Here is a 16046-nt window from a genome sequence, read left to right on the forward strand (position 1 = left end):
TTCGCACAATTCGATGAGGCAGATTATTCAGGATATATAGCGATGCCAGAGAGATATACATACTACCTACATATAAACAGATACAAATATATATATATATATTTTGGGAGCATTTGATTCCATTTGCAATTGTTAGTTGGCTTGGCTGAAAAGGAGCTGAAGGAAGGGACCTCCCATATTGATCTACCCCCAGTTGCAGTATTCATTTTCAGCTTTATCGAATACAGAATACAGAATAAAGAGCCGAACCGAACCGAACCGAACCGAAATTGTATAAAAATCCACTTAGAACAGAGCACAACTCAGAGTCAACGCCATGACGAACGGTACATAAAATATAGCTATAGAAGGATTTGACAAGCAAAGAAGGGGCTATACACGATTTAAGATGAAGATACAAACAGATGAGATGGTAGTGGTGTTTATTTTTCTACCAACAGATTTGCAGGCAATGAAAATAGATGGAGTACTTACAGAGCAGAGCAGAGCAGACAAGAGAAGAAAATAAAAGAGAAGCATCAGCAATTAGTAGATCAGTCAGTCGTCAGCCGTGTGTGTATATACGAGATACATATATATTATATCTACCTACATACAATATATATATATTTTTGGAAAGCAAATCAAGTATCTAGATGAATTTTGGCCACGGCCAAGTACTAAGCATATTCGCAGAAACGATATTAATTGATGTAAATGTTGAAAACAAAAAATGTGCTTTGGTTGTTTGTTTTTCGAATGGCATATGGTACATTCGTCGTTGTTCTTCGGTTATTCTAAATATTATATAGACAACAAACAGATCAGATCAAATCATGTGTGCAACTTGTATCGTATTCAAATAATATGGCCATTCCAGCGAAAACAAAAAAATGAAACACACACAAACGCATGACGTGCAGAGCGTCAGAAGAATATATATAAATATATATACTATACATATATGTAAATGTAAAGTCATTACGAAAATGAACAACTTTTTCTGAAAAATAAAGTGTATATTCAAATATCAACATATTTCGTATTTTTGTCATGCTTTGGGAGAGTATTTATCGCTTGAGAGCTCGATATTATTTCTATATTATGTTTATGTGGCAGGGGCCAGATAAGCGAAGGACCTACTTTCCCGATATAAGCTATTACATCTGGTATTTATAGCCAGAGGCGCAGCTTAACGTAATTCCCTATTATTCTTGATCAGGGATCATTTTACGCTTGGTGATCAGCAGAAAATGAGACTAAAAATATAACGTTACCTTTTCTTGATACGTGATCTAAAGCTGTTGTTCAAGAACAAGCAGCACATAAGTAACAGGTAGAGAATGTATCACAGGCGTTCACCAGAACTCAAAAACATGATACCTGATCAGTGGTCGTGACTCCATTGTCCATGATGTGCCGCTCTTCTCTTTTCTCGCGCTTTCTTTCACCAGAATCTAAGCTGCTGGTATCCCCTATCGCTCTCTCGACTTTTCCCTTTTGTTCTAAGCTACACTTTCATTTCGGTTCGGGCTATTCGGATCGTCTGCCTTTGCAATTATTATTGATCTAGCTCTGGAGCGTCTTGACATAGTCTTCGATTAACTGTTCAACTGACTTTGTCCTGGCTCAGCTTAATCCTTAAACCGACTCCTGGGAACTCAGACTTAAACCTCTACCTATGTACATATCTCGAACGTTTCGCTTTCCAAACTTATTTTAAGTAATCATAGAATCATTATACACAGACAATAAACTTATAGACACGTGTGGCATTTGCTCAGGCTTTCATTTAATAGAAAAATATACATAAATACATATATGTACATAGATACATACATATGTATGCAGATATGCCATAAATATGGATAATTTATCTTCTAGAATTTAACAAGAGAACAGATTTTGTTGTCGCCTAACGATATGAAAAAGATTTCTAACTACGAGTACTAGATGCATGAGAGTCGACAGATTGAGTGAGTGGGGGTGGGAGGGGGTGCCAGCAGAAATCACATTTCATACAATCTACTGGCACAATTTTGAGATAGAATAGGATGAGCGTCGCGTTGCTTGGCGATTGTTATTGTTGATGCACTGCTCTTTAGATATAATACTTTGGCAGCCAGAATAGTATGAAATGAACGCAATTTTGCCACTGCGAAAGTTTGTAACGAATTAAAAAGATGCTAAAACAATCGGCTCGATCGCTGACAAGGCAGTTAGCTAGGGGTTAATGTGTGAGGCTAACTAAACGTACGACTTAGAGGCTATAACTAGCAGACTTAACGACTAAAGGAGCTTTGATTCACTTTTGCAAACTGGGCCTGACTCGAGTGGGCCGGAGCCTGGCCCGCTTCTAGACTTGTGTACATAAATAGTTTTTAACTAGCTTTTTACAGAGTGTTTTGGAAAAAATTTACACTTTTTGGTTGCCCTACATTCCGCTAGCGCTGTGTTACGTGCATATCTCGCTGCTGGCGGCGCAGGAGTTGCTCGAGACATTCGCATTCAACGCCCCCGTGCCCGTGGACATGCTGGCGGGCAACACGGCTGCAGGTGCGGGCGAAGAGGTTGAGGATGCTCCTGTCGCGGATGTGGCTGCTGTGGCTACTGTGGCGGGTGGTGGTGGTGGTGTGGTTGTGGAATCGGGCTCGGCCTGCTGTGCCTGGGACGTACTGCTTGTGATGGCATTGTTCGTCCGGCTGTTCTCCAGCTTGGCCCGATTGAGCGCCTCCTCGCGCTCCTTGGCATCAAAGTACCAGACGGTTATGGCATAGCGGGTGCGATGGGCGGGCTGCACTTCGTGAGGATTGCGTATGTCCGACCAGAAGAAGATCAGTCGATCGAACTTGGGCTCAATGTCGGCCACAGTGGTTCCAGGCGTGGGTCGAATCCTATAACCAGTCAACGGATTACTTAATTGTTCAAATTCAAAGGACAGAGGGAGATCTATCAGCTTACCGCAGTATTCCACCGCTTTCTCTCGCATCCCAGTTGATATTCAGGTAGTAGATGGCTGTAATGACGCGGCCGTCCTTGTTGGGATTATCCACATGCATGACATAGTGTGTGCCCGATCCGGGATAGCAGGCAACCATCGCCTGAAGAGGGACAACCAATGCGATTAGCAAATCTTTTGAGGATTCCCATAGTAACTGCTTACCCTCGTGCGCTCCCTGATGTGATAGTTGCCCAGGATGCCATTGTCCTTCATGGTATTCACGCGATAGACCACAGAATCAATCTGGCCGAGGAGGGGAAACAAATTATTCACAGATCCTTTGATTCTAGAGGATATCACACACTCACCTGATTGGTCAGATACCAGACGTTGCTGCAACCGGGCTCATTGCCGCCCACCCACTTGATCTTGTCCCCTCGAATCTTATCGCCACGCACCGCCGAGGTTGGGGCATCGGGCTTCTGGTTGTGCACCAGCTGTCCGTCGTGGAAGGCGCCAGCATTGTACATGCTCCGCACTTCGTTGAGGATCTTCAGACCCGTCTCCATTCCCAGGAAGTCATCCACCACGGACAGGCCGTACTGGTTCATGTCGTTGATGATGTTCCGACACAGATCCTCATAGCGCCGTTCGCTGTGTGGGGGGAAGACAGAGAACAAAGAACTTTGATGAGTATCCAAGCCAATTGCATTTCAAAGATACATATGTGTATATGGAAGCTCTCTTTGAAGGCCCTCTATCTAGCTTTCTATCTATCTATCGATAGATAGATCTATAGATGCCTATCTGGGTGAGGTCACCTTGGGGGAAACCCCACCTGGCAGCATTCTACGGGTCGACTTTCGTCTACTGTCTAGACCTGCCTCGCCTGCATTTCCGATCTATTTATAGACCAACTACTGGGAACGGTTCACGCTGCGATATGCAAGTTTGATTGCATTTAAGCGTTATTTATTTGCTTTGGGTACAACTATAATAATGATATATACACAATATTTTACGACTTTTTTACGATGCCTCCATAAAACCAATATTTTCCCCACAAATCTCTCGGGCAGTCGGTTCTCCGTAGTCACGTAGGCCAGCCACCATCCAGATCGCCCCCAAAAAACGATCGCGAATTTCTGGATAAGCACAACCCTCATACGAGTATAATAAAACAACACGAAAATAAATAATAATAATAAAGATGAAACATTTCTCACAAGTTCAGAATTGCTTTAAAAGGAACAACAGTCCAAAAACCGAAATAAATTAAAATTACTGAAACGTGTTGCACGTAGGATCGAGGGACAGCACGACCGCCCGACCACATATGCTACAAGTTTTTAAATTTCAAGTTTTTTGATACAAATTCATAGACTAAACAAACAGAGAGAGAGATACAGATACGCGGCATTGAAGTTCACAAACAGAAGCCGTCAACCGGTTTAATTTTTGGCATTCATAACCGATGAAATCTGTTAATCAGTGCAAAAACCTCAGCAAAGAAATCAGTTGGGGATGCAATAAATGTACGAGCATCTATCCAGAGAACGTATGTATACTTCCATATAAATAGTACCCATTAACATTGTATTCCTTTATAAGCACTAAGCATCAACTATGATTCCCTTTAAGGATCGGTTTCAATTGTATTCTTTCCATCTCTCAGGACTTGTAGTCCCCCTAGTATCCCCTATCCAGAGAACCTATACTTCCATATAAATATTAACCATTAACATTGTATTCTTTTATAAGCACTAGGCATCAACTATGATTCCCTTTAAGGATCATTTTTAATTGTATTCTTTCCACATAGAACTCAGCTCAGCTTCTATCTCTGAGGACCTCTTAATCTTCCTGATGTAAGATCCTTAGCATCGTCATATCGTTCCACTTGTAGTCCCCCTAGTATCCCCTTTAATTACCGCTTGTCCAAGAGTTCCCGAAAGAATTGTTCGGCATTGGCAGGATGCGCCGAGTGCTTGAAAAAGTTCTGATAGTCCGTTGTGGTGGAGGTTATCATTTTGCGTGGATCACTCAGCGTAGCGTAACCTTCTTTCGAAACAGTTCTGAATCACTTCTATTATCACTAGTCCGATGATTGTTCAGTTAGTCAAGAGTTCTTTGCAGATAGATCATTTATCTTAGCAGGACTGCAGGAGTTCTGTCTGAGCGACTTCTATAGCAACAATTCTCACGCACAAATGAAGAAAGTTTCAAACTGTTCGCGGGTTTTATGTGCCCCGAGAGAGTGGCGGAGAGTGCCACGCGCGTGAGAGCGAGGGAGAGGGAGAGCCGGTTTTATCGAATTGGTGTAGGGCGGCTAAAGCTAATGATTTTTGTTGGCCTTGGCTTGGTGTGAGTGCACAGGTACGAATAATTGCAGATTGCATTTGTTTCAGCCAGCTGTTACGTTTATTGTTTTTGTATTTCTGTATTTGCAGCTGTTTGTTTTTATTAACATTTGTTTCTGCCTGTCTGTCTTCCTTAGTCACGTTTGTTTATCGTTCTAGCGCTTCAGCATTTAATTATTTGGAAAAAAAAACGAGGCGATGCTCCGCTGGCACGAACCGCTCTCGACGACGATTTTGGACGAATGCGGTGGAGCGGCAGCATTTACTGTTGCCCCCCGTTGGTTTCCTCATAGGCGAGAGTGAGACAGAGTAGTGCAGGTTGTCAAGGTATATTAATAGAAGGTAGGGTTTTGCCAGAAGGCTCTCTTACGGTTGTTGTCTTCCTGCTGAAAAGCCAACCTCTAACAGAATTACCAAAAATCGAACAGAGGGAATGCCTCACTCTACTTCATTGTACTTTGGCTTGGCGAGGGTAAGAGCTGAGAGTGAGAGAAGGAGAGCATTGGGGGCCTGGGAAGCGACAGTAGAGCAAAGCGATAAGCACGTCGAGTGTGGGTAAATAATTGACAAATGAAAACGGCGACCGCAGCAGCGACAGCAGCAGCAGCAGATAACAAACTTTGCGACTTGCACAGACAGAAAATTATGCCAAAGCAGGGGAATGGAACGGGGGAATTTGCTGATGCGAAATATGACAGTTGCCGGTCACGGCGCCTCAGTTTTGATTCGTTATCAGATCAGAATATCAAATATATGATTGGTATGACTGGGATTTCCTTCCGTTTACCCTTCAAGCGCTTGCAACGCCCACAGCAGACAGCAAACACACTCGAAACAAATGCAAACAAACCCACAAAGCAAAGCAAACGCAAAGGCAAAGGCAGAAAAAGACAAGCGCAACAATCGTCACGTAGCCCAGCGCACACCAACACATGCACACAGCACGAAAACGTACGCGAACACGCACACGCACACGCGTTAGTTGACCAAACGTTAGAGAGAGACGCCAAGAGAGCAAAAGGGAGTGCAAGAGCCACAGCAGAGCAGAGGGAAGCAGCGAGGAAAAGGTAAAAATACCAAAAATAATGATTCAAGAAGAATACAGCAAATAAATTAAGACTAGGAAGAGGATGGGGATGGGGAAGCAACATAAAACAAGAGCGTGTAGTAGCTCTGCAAAATTAGGTCAACGGCCCAGTTCAAAGTCAGAGAGGAGAGCGCACAGCGGAATGAGTGTAACTAGCTCTCTCTCTCTCCCTCTGCGTTCATACATACATACATACATACAAATGTAGTGTAATGATCGATTGTTAGCGCTACGAGCCCTTCGAGCCCTTCTCGCTTTTTTGGATGTATTACGTGCGACAACTGGCGCGCTGGCACGTGTACCACACGCAGGTCCCCCTACCACCCCCCCCCCAGCCGGTTTCAGCGGGTGGCGGTAGGAAGAACACCCGCCAGGGGGTCGGGGTGCGGGCGGCGCACACGCACTGAGACGACCTTGATGACGTGCGTCTGTCTACGTAGTACAATACTATTTTTGTTCCGTCTGGTGTTTGATTTGTTGTGCGAGCGGCGATGGGTATGGGGCGGATGATTCGAGATCTATGGAAGATTTTCCGTCCATCTGGCGACTATCTGAATTATTGCCCTCATCGTTTGCGGGGGAAAAGGCGAACATGTAAAGTGCATTCCAATTAGGCGACCAACATGGACCCAGGATCTACAAAGTACAGGTATAAAGGAGAAACAATCTGGTAATGGGTGTAACATCGTCTGAAAACTCTTCTGTGAACTTATTTTCCAGGTATAATACAAATCTGAATCTGTTTAGTAATCTGGCATAAACTAATTTCGGCATCTCTGCGAAGTGCAAAGCAAATCACTGCTTAAATCCACAGTGTATTCGTATCTTTCTTGGGTCTCTTGCATTCCCCAAGTCGTAATTTCCACTGAAAAATATTTTATATCGTATATATTTTATAATCTATAAACAATCTTTATAAATTACGCATATTACGATTAGTGCTTCGAGTAGTTCCATCTGTACAGCGTGTTTTGAAAGCTGTTCAATAAGTAAAAGATAAAATAGCTAAACATTTCATGTATCTGTCAAAAGCATAGGTAAATATCCATAAATTAAAGAAAATAATGGTTTTCTTAGATTTTGCATTAAGCTAAATCCTGAATTACTGACAGATGGTAATGGGAACTCGCTTGTGGCTTGGGAACACCTAAGGAAACGTCTTATATGGCTTACAACCTAAACAAATTATAATTAGCTTTTGATTGAGAATAGTCAACAATCTACCATCAATTCGTGACAAGGTCATAGCCCCCCCATAGAATCGTTTTTGCACTGGGTATTGCCCTTTCTTATCCGACGGAGACATTAATGCGGTTCCAGGCGGTTTGCTTTCTTGAAATTTTTGCGCAATGCTTTATTTATCTTGCCCCGAAAATCCCAAGAACCCCAAACCCGTTCCCAATCCCGGACCCCAGTCGCTTGACAGGCGAACAGACGTGAGCAAAAGACCCCCAGCCGCAGAATTTTGCTAACACATTTATAAACAATGTAGAATTTTGTGCAAACCCCCTCCTCTCTCCAATGAGATCATGCCACTGCTAATTGTTTGACAAAGAACAACAACATCAGTTGCTCATCCCGATCCCTATCCCGATCCCGGCATGAGCTGTGGGGAGAAGCAGCAGCAGCAGCAGCAGCAGCAGCAAGTAAACAAAACAAAAGCAAACGAGACGCAAATCGTACTACGATAAATGATAACAACATTTGAACGAAAGACTTGCGTACGCGCGGCACGTACGCAAAATCGGAGACGACCACCCAAGTGAATGGAATGACAGTACGTAACGGCACAGAACGGCACGGCACGGAACGGAACGGCACGGAACGGACCACCCACCCGGTAAGCCCCGAACGATAACAACAAAAGGAACGAAACGCGCAAAATTTCGATGATTCAGCAACGAGCAACGTTTGCAAAAGAATTTCCACATATAGACAGGGTGTGCAAAAACCATATTTATGGTATCTGTTAATGCCGGTTCTGGTGTGTAAAATGAAAACAAACACACCTATGAGAAAAAACAGCGGAGAAAGTAGGGGAGCCACGGATACCGACGCTGTAGATACCCTAAGGAAATACAATCATCAGGTTATCCATGCTACTATGCTGGAGATTATTATTAGTAGGGATTATTCATGAGATTCAGCTGACAAAAAACAGCTGATTGTTGGCCTTCAAGCAGTGCAATATTTCATCTAAATGTTGAGTGTCCCTTCTCTTATGGGACATTTCTGCAGCAATGACTGCGAGTGGCACAGAGTGCAGTCAATCGTAGAGCAATGTAGTACTCAAATTCTGCTTGTTTCGATTCAGCACAGAGACTGGTTCTCCAGGAAACACTCGGATGAGATATGTGTCTCTCCCGGTTTCCATTCACTGCCTTTTAGAGGGTAGCCCCGTCCAGTGAGTGTATTTAAAAGTGATTATACACAATTTTTGGTACGGACAAACTGCGCAACAGAATAATTACAATGTCAGCGCTGTCCGGGTGTCGGTGTCCGGGAAAATGCGACTGCAGGCAGTCGAATCGCAACGAGCGACCGCCATATGCATTCGATTCCCGGGCACGTAATGCCCAAAGGTAAACATTCGCCCCGCTCTCCCCTCCCAGGAGCCTCTTCTCTCCCACGGCACTCCGGGCACAATCTAATCGCCTCCTAGGGGACACGGGGCATGAGATTCATAAATTTCGAGCTCAAATAAAGAACTTTGAGTGGGGAGATGGCAGATGGCGGCACGGAGTGACCGGGAAGAGTCATCCGTCATAAGTCATCGCACGTAACGCTTATCGATAATTGCCTCGATATGCAAGTGGGAAAGGAATGCACACTAATCTGCCTTCGCGCACACTTCACCTTCGTGGCAAGATGGTTTGGCTAATTGCGCAAAAGTACTTCGAGTGTGCGGACGACAACTGTTTCGACTTGAAAAATGATCTAATCAAATGCACAATAACTCGAATATGAGCTGTGGTAGGTGATATGGCAGATCCCACGTAGCCCAAAACAAATATTTATAAGTACTTAACAATGAAGAATGTCATTTATTAAAGCTAGATCTATCGCTCAACAAAAAACACAAATGATATGCACCAGTGGACTCCCCTAGCTATGGGAAAACCCCTTTCCTCTGTCTAAACCGATTTGAAACAAACGTCACAGGCATGTAATCCCCAAAAACCATTCGGAATACACACGTTAGACGGTTAGGAATAACAAAATACAAACAGAAAAAGATCTCCTAGCAAAGGATCGACAGAAAAAAGACACCACAACAGCGAGGGGTAGCCCAGAAGGAGGATGAAGTACTTTCGTCAGCCCTGTCCCATACGGATTGTGGAGGACGCCGGCGGTGCCTTCATGATGGGCACCATTGGCGGGAGTCTGTTCCAGTTTCTGAAGGGATTCAGGGATGCTCCGACTGGAATTCGGCGCGGGCTCTACGGCGGATTGGATTCCGTCAAGTTGAGGACACCCGTAATTGCCGGCAGCTTTGCCGTTTGGGCCGCCACATTCAGCACTGTGGACTGCACAATGATCCACTACAGGCAGCGCGAGGACGCTTGGAACTCGATTGTGTGCGGCGCTGCAACGGGTGGCATTCTCTCTGCCCGCCAGGGCATCCGGCAAATGGCAAACGGTGCGCTGATTGGGTGTTTGGTGCTGGCCATGGTCGAGGGAGCCAGCGCAGCCGTGGCCACAATCTCTGCAGCCGAACATCAGTCCATCGCTCCAGGAGAGGCCCAAGGCAAGCAGCAGCGTCCGCAGTGGGACGTGCTCCAGGACGGGTCCAAAAAGGACTCCGAGTTCGAGCCAGTGATGGACAAGTGTCCGTCGTTCAAGAGCTGCCACATGGGTACTGGCCCCCACTCCTTGTCGGACCTGGTCAAGATGGCCAACGTTGTCTAGTTATCCAGTGAATTCTTCCCTAGAAAAGCCTTCTATTTCTTGGCAATGGAAATCCAAATTATGTTCATGTTCGTATCGATTCATGTTGTGATCCTCACTCTCCGTCGAATGTCTCTGGAGTGCATTAAACGGAGGTGTCATTTATGACGTTGCGCAGCCACACACTCACCTGCCCGATCCCATGAAGCTGGCGTCTGCCAGGCCGATCTGGTAGCTGGAGCTCTTCTCCCCACTGTGGTGGTGGTGCTGGTGGTGATGGTGATGGCTCTGCCGCTGGCTGCCATCTCCCGATGGTTGGGTGTCCCCCTGTCCCGGTTGCCCGAGGAGATTCAACAGATTGTCCACCTCTGCCGGCCAGCTCTGGGCCTGATGGGCCGGCGTCATCATCTGGGCCGTGGAGCAATTGGCGCCAGCGCCACTGCCCTCCAGGGAGGTGGCTGCCACGGCCTGCTGCAGCTGTTGCATCTGCTGCATCTTGTTGTTGTTGTTCTTCTGGCGGGCCAACAGGCGGCAGTCCTGCCGATGATTCGGCCAGTCCATGTGCTGGTGCGCCGCCGAGCAGTAGTAGATGGCCTTGCACTTGGCGCAGCGCAGCAGCTGCTGGGTGGTGCCGCAGATGGAGCAGCGCGGCGTCTCCATGTCTCGGTTCCGGTTGCGGTTCCCCGTGTCCTTGGCGCGTCCCCTGCTCATCATCACAGCATTGCAGTGGGCGGCAGTGGGCGCCGACGTCCGAGTTTAACCTTGAGAGCGCGCTGCGAGTGCGACTGCTGTTTTTGGGTGGGTGTGTTTGTACCTTCGCCCCCCGTCACACACACACACACACAAACAAACAAACGCAACCGCACAGAAATACAACACACGCGCGGATAAGCAAAAACACACACAGATAGAAAACACCCACACACGGAAACGGGGCTGCGTCTCAGATTATTGGCGATTTCAGCTGGTTCCGACGAACGCTATCAATTATTTTGCAAAAATACGGCCGCGGCTCGTGTTAGCCACTTGTGCCCTGCACCATTTCACTCTTGGCCCTCTTTTCGTGGGTATTTAATCACGTAGGCCACACAGATATGCCAAATAAACTACAACAAAAAAGCGCACACACAATGCAGCTGATGCTTTATTCTGCTTCTTATCGGCTTTTCTCTCTTTAGTTGCGCTTTTCACTAGTCCACTTTTACGCCTCGCACCCTGGAGGTGCTAACCTTGACCTGGTTTAATGATTATCAGCGCATATTATGCGAAAAATAGCGCAAATTAAAATTTTTAGCCTAAATTTTTTTACGAGCTAGCGATGGGCGTGGACCGATACCCAGCGATAGGCAATAGCTTCATCGCGCCCACGATATTCGGGCACTGTGCAGCACTAATAGCCGGCAACTATCGATAATAATATTTTTGTAAATTGTCATCACTGCTACGCTATATTTACGGTATCTCGGTATATAATGGTATATTTTGTCAAATTCGTCAATTTATTCAATTTCATTTTCAACGGTATATAGAAATCCGATAAAAGCAAGTATTTAGAATAAGCCAGTCAGGTAGAAAATTGATTCATTAATCATATAAAATTATGTGGGCAAAGCTGAGAGATTTATATACCTGGGAATAATCGACGGAAGAAGGAATAACCAGGAATTAGTCGTCATAACCGGTTCACAACAATGAGTCCCATTCCATGCACACATACCCTGGGGGAAATGGATGTTATCGAATTGTGAATATGTTTGTCTTCCAAGGCTCCGTAGACTTGAATATGTCTAAAGAATATCAATTTGAGAAAAGGTATTAATAAATTACGTTTGAACTTCATATAAAATTAGCGAAATAGGGCTATAGGGCTATACACGCATCACGTCTTCAAATACCAGCAACATTGCGACTGTTTTTTTTGTTGACCTATTTTGTTTAAACCTTTTTTTACAATAAATACAATAAAAGCAAGGATTAAAAACTAACCAATTGTGTAGAAAATTGATGCATTAATTGGATAAAATTATGTGGGCAGCGCTGAGGGTTATATTTAATTAGTTATATTCCACGGAAGATAAAAAACGAGGAATATGTAAATAGAACTTTAATTCTTCAGTATTTTTACGGTATATTTTGAAAATAATACGGTATGTTTCGGTATATTTCTGAGGGTCGGACCGTATTTTTTACCGATAAATCAGCGGTCATACTGATAAACAGATTCTGTGACATCCGGAATTTTTTGATATTTTTGATTTTGTAGGAAACTTTCCCGTTTATCAGTGATAATGCCGTCAACAGAACGTGTTGCCAAGGTGGTGCTGGTGGATATTGAAGGCACCACCACGTCCATCAGCTTTGTGCATGATGTTCTCTTTCCCTATGCCAAGAACAATGTGCAAAAGTTCCTCGAAGAGTCCTGGGAGAGCAGTTCGGAGGTGAAACAGATTGTCCGAGAGCTGCAACAGGTGCCACAATACGCGGAGTACACTGCCACGTTGCGTGTTCCTCCAAAGGAAGTGGATGTGCAGGTCATCACAGGCTTTGTGCGCTATCTGATTGACAAAGATTTGAAGGTGACGCCGCTGAAAACGCTCCAGGGCCTTATCTGGCAGCAGGGCTATGAAACCGGCGAACTCATGGGCCAGTAAGATCTTAATCTTAGATAATTACTGCCTAATAAACCAATAATGAACTTCTATCCCTTCGCAGTGTCTTTAATGATGTGCCTGGGGCCTTTGAAGCTTGGCGTGAGGCAGGCCTTCGGATTGCCGTCTACTCCAGCGGCAGTGTGGCCGCCCAGAAGCTTATCTTCAGGTACAGCATTGTGGGGGACCTGTTGACCCATCTCAGCGCACACTTCGACACCCATGTGGGCCATAAACAGGAGTCCCAATCATATGCAAACATCGCCCAGTCTTTGGGTGAAGATCCAAGTCACATTCTCTTCCTCACGGATATTCCTGGAGGTAAGTGCCGGATGGCTGCCAGAATACATTCACTTAATAGTGTTCTTTCCCTTGCAGAAGCTGCCGCTGCTCGTTCCGCTGGTCTACAGACTATTATTCTCCAGCGTCCAGGCAACACTCCCCTGACCGATGACCAGAAGTACAGCAACGAGCTGATTGCAGACTTCTCCTCGCTCCACACCTTGCAACTGCCCGAATAAATTGCTCCCAATGGGATCATCCAAAAAAGTATACATGTATTGTGGCTAGGTGCTTCAGAATTAAGTGCTTCTCTAGAGGAAGGCGCGGTCCACGCTGCACAAATCATCGCCGCTGTCGTGACTGGGTGTCTCCTGGTCCCTGGGTCGACGTGCGGATCGCTTGCTACGCTGCGACTGGCGCGAACAGGACTTCTCCGATCCATAGATCTTACGCAGCTGCTGTATCTTGCCATCAGCGTCCCCGGCCGGGCAGCTAGACTTCTTTCTGCGCTGCTTGCTGCTCTCGCACGCGTGTCGCCTGCCCTCGCTCTGGCAGGTGTGGCTCAGCTTGCCTACCTCCGGGCCCCAGAAGGTGGGTCCCTCCAGCAGCAAGGGTGCGGACTTGACCCGCTGCCGCATCATGGTCATGTGCAGATCGTACTGACGCTCCTGCAGGGCCTGCTCCGCCTTCCGCGTGGCCAATCGGATGGATAGCAGGGCTTTATGGGATTCACTAAAGGACACACAAAAATAGTTCAGCGAATTAAAGGTCTTCAGATCCTCGAGGGATACTGCACTCACTTGAGCGACATGGACTTCCAGGCGGGCGTCTTGCGAACCTCCCAATCGAACTGTGGCCTGGGATCGTGGTAGGTGCAGTTGTTCTTCAGCTCCTTGACCTTCTTCCGGGACACTTCGGCACGCAGAGTGGCTGCCAGATTGGGACGCGCCACCGGATGAAGGGGGGACACGCTGGGCGTCCGCTTTGGCATATCCTCCTCCAGCTCGAAGATTCTCAAAGGCGGCCGACACTTTTCCTCCGGTTCTGACTGCATCGCTGTAATCTTTGGCTTGCGTCCTCTGCCACGACGTCCGCGCCCTCGCCCAGTTGTGGAGGCACTGCTGCTGCGCTTGGAAGACACGGATGGCGACTCTATCTGAATCTTGGGAACCACCTCCTCCTCCCCCTCCTTCTTCGGTAGGAAATACTTGCTCAGTTTTGGCTGGCCAGTTCTAGGTGGCGTGAAACTCGAGTGCGGGGCAATTCCACCCAGATCGTTGACGCTGAAGCATCGGCGCAGCATCTCCCGGCGACACTTGGCTCGCTCAGCCGTGTGGCTTCCGGGCGGACCCGTTGGATGAGGCTTTTGTGCCGTCTGTGTGCCACTGCTGCTGGTGGTCTTCGGCCGCTTGAACTCCTCCTCGAAGCTCTTCAGGGAACGCTTGAAGTCGGCCACCTCTACGGCATAGTCCTCCTTGAAGCTCTTCAGGCGACTCAGATCCCTCAGGCACTTGTCGTACTCCTCGCTTAGGCAACTGGAGATGGGAGTGATGACTACTGCGGGCGTGGAGCAGCGATTGGCATGGCTATGTGCTGTAGCTCTCAGTGGTGTGGGGGTGGGTGGCACTGAGGCGGGAGCTGGATCCAGCACCAACGGAAGTCTCTTCTTTTTCCCCTTTCCCGCGCGTTTTTTTGACTTTCCCAAGGAGCTGCTGCTGGCACTGGCACAACGCTCCGCCGGGGGCTCGGCTCTGGGTTGCGCTCTGAGCTCACGGCTGGTGCTTCGCAGGCTCTCCAGAGTCGAGTAGAACTCCTCCTGGTGCATGTGCTTCACATCACAGTAGTCTTGAAAAAAACTCGAGCAATAAGTCACCGTAATTTATCCTTTTGGAACGACCACTCACCAGGTATACTGTCGTAAAACTTGGCCAGCGATCGAATCCCTGTCTGGGTGGTCCATCCAGGTGTCTCCGCCTCCATAGAGTCAGTGCCTTTGGCGCGTCCCGTCTTGCCCGTCTGCTTCTTGCCGAGACACAGCTTCGGACGATTGTAGACCGGAGCCGGACAGTTGTTGCATGGATCTATGGGCACTTTGAGACATGAATTCAGATACGCGCGACCCGAGTGCGTACTCATGCTGGCGGGCGGAATGTGTGAAAAATAGTGGAAAAAGGAGCTTTATCAATATTGTGAAACGACTGTTTGGTGGAATTGTTGCCAGCGGTTACCTCCATGGCGTTTGTTTTTGTGCATTTCCGTTTTGGCCGATCCATTCGCCAGGTCACGCACAGTCCGGACATGTCTACGCAGTCGCCGGAGTGGCTGTAATTGTCCCAGATAATGTTAAACCTATATTTTAGATCATTTTAAGTTTGCATTTACTCGGACATGATTTTCCAACGATTATAAATTTTATTTAGTAATTTAAAATTAAGTACGAATTGTCTTTTTTAGTGGTTTTCAACGAAATTTGTTTATAAATGTTATATTTACATTAGAATATAATACTTATTTCGGCTCTACCAAAAGCAGAGAGCGAGAGACCAATTCTGTTGGTTGGTCTGGCGGATTTTTATGATAATTTGAGGGCCCATCCTATATAAATATATCCGTAATTTGAATACATATAACGACTTATATCGTATTGAAACCAGAGCTTTTTTATGCGACCCTGAAGCCGGCGAATAAGTTTTTTATCAGCCAAATCGGCTTCTGAGTAGGGAAATACATTACTCTAGGGAGAAGGATATTATAGAATTGAGGAAATATTTGTCATATCAGGCTCCAATAAATGCAGAAGCTAGTCAGCCTCTGTTTTATTACTATCTTCAACGAAATTTTACTTAGACCATAGTCTGCAT

The 16046-nt window shown here is 46.3% G+C and overlaps 4 protein-coding genes across 6 annotated transcripts; 2 read left to right on the top strand and 2 right to left on the bottom strand.

Annotated features, from left to right (window-relative positions):
- Window positions 1-1749: 1749 nt before the first annotated feature.
- On the bottom strand, window positions 1750-11020 carry LOC6591771 (egl nine homolog 1). Of its 2 annotated transcripts, none has more exons than XM_026994956.1 (5): window positions 10446-11020; window positions 3289-3574; window positions 3143-3223; window positions 2941-3080; window positions 1750-2873 (listed from the first exon to the last, which is right to left on the bottom strand). In XM_026994956.1, the coding sequence occupies exons 1-5, from the start codon at window positions 10967-10969 to the stop codon at window positions 2435-2437; spliced, it is 1470 nt and encodes a 489-aa protein (XP_026850757.1). In that variant the 5' UTR covers window positions 10970-11020; the 3' UTR covers window positions 1750-2434. The 2 variants fall into 2 exon arrangements, with proteins under 2 accessions (XP_026850757.1, XP_026850758.1); XM_026994957.1 differs by lacking the exon at window positions 10446-11020 and adding an exon at window positions 4852-5501.
- Window positions 8929-10360, top strand: LOC6591809 (probable mitochondrial import inner membrane translocase subunit Tim17 4). Its single transcript, XM_002017194.2, has one exon. It carries the CDS (start codon window positions 9668-9670, stop codon window positions 10274-10276), a length of 609 nt encoding a protein of 202 aa, XP_002017230.1. The 5' UTR covers window positions 8929-9667; the 3' UTR covers window positions 10277-10360.
- Window positions 11021-12518: 1498 nt separating the features above from the next.
- LOC6591810 (enolase-phosphatase E1) lies at window positions 12519-13455 on the top strand. The gene is made up of 3 exons (XM_002017195.2): window positions 12519-12902; window positions 12968-13224; window positions 13282-13455. Exons 1-3 carry the CDS (start codon window positions 12544-12546, stop codon window positions 13422-13424), a joined length of 759 nt encoding a protein of 252 aa, XP_002017231.1. The 5' UTR covers window positions 12519-12543; the 3' UTR covers window positions 13425-13455.
- LOC6591811 lies at window positions 13438-15608 on the bottom strand. Of its 2 annotated transcripts, XM_026994953.1 has the most exons (4): window positions 15414-15608; window positions 15090-15322; window positions 13986-15030; window positions 13438-13917 (listed from the first exon to the last, which is right to left on the bottom strand). In XM_026994953.1, the coding sequence occupies exons 2-4, from the start codon at window positions 15319-15321 to the stop codon at window positions 13497-13499; spliced, it is 1698 nt and encodes a 565-aa protein (XP_026850754.1). In that variant the 5' UTR covers window position 15322; window positions 15414-15608; the 3' UTR covers window positions 13438-13496. The 2 variants fall into 2 exon arrangements, with proteins under 2 accessions (XP_026850754.1, XP_002017232.1); XM_002017196.2 differs by having other exon boundaries at window positions 15090-15608.
- Window positions 15609-16046: the final 438 nt, after the last annotated feature.

Source organism: Drosophila persimilis, unplaced genomic scaffold (assembly GCF_003286085.1).
Source record: "Drosophila persimilis strain 14011-0111.01,24,50 unplaced genomic scaffold, DperRS2 tig00000000-arrow-pilon, whole genome shotgun sequence".
NCBI lineage: Eukaryota > Metazoa > Arthropoda > Insecta > Diptera > Drosophilidae > Drosophila > Drosophila persimilis.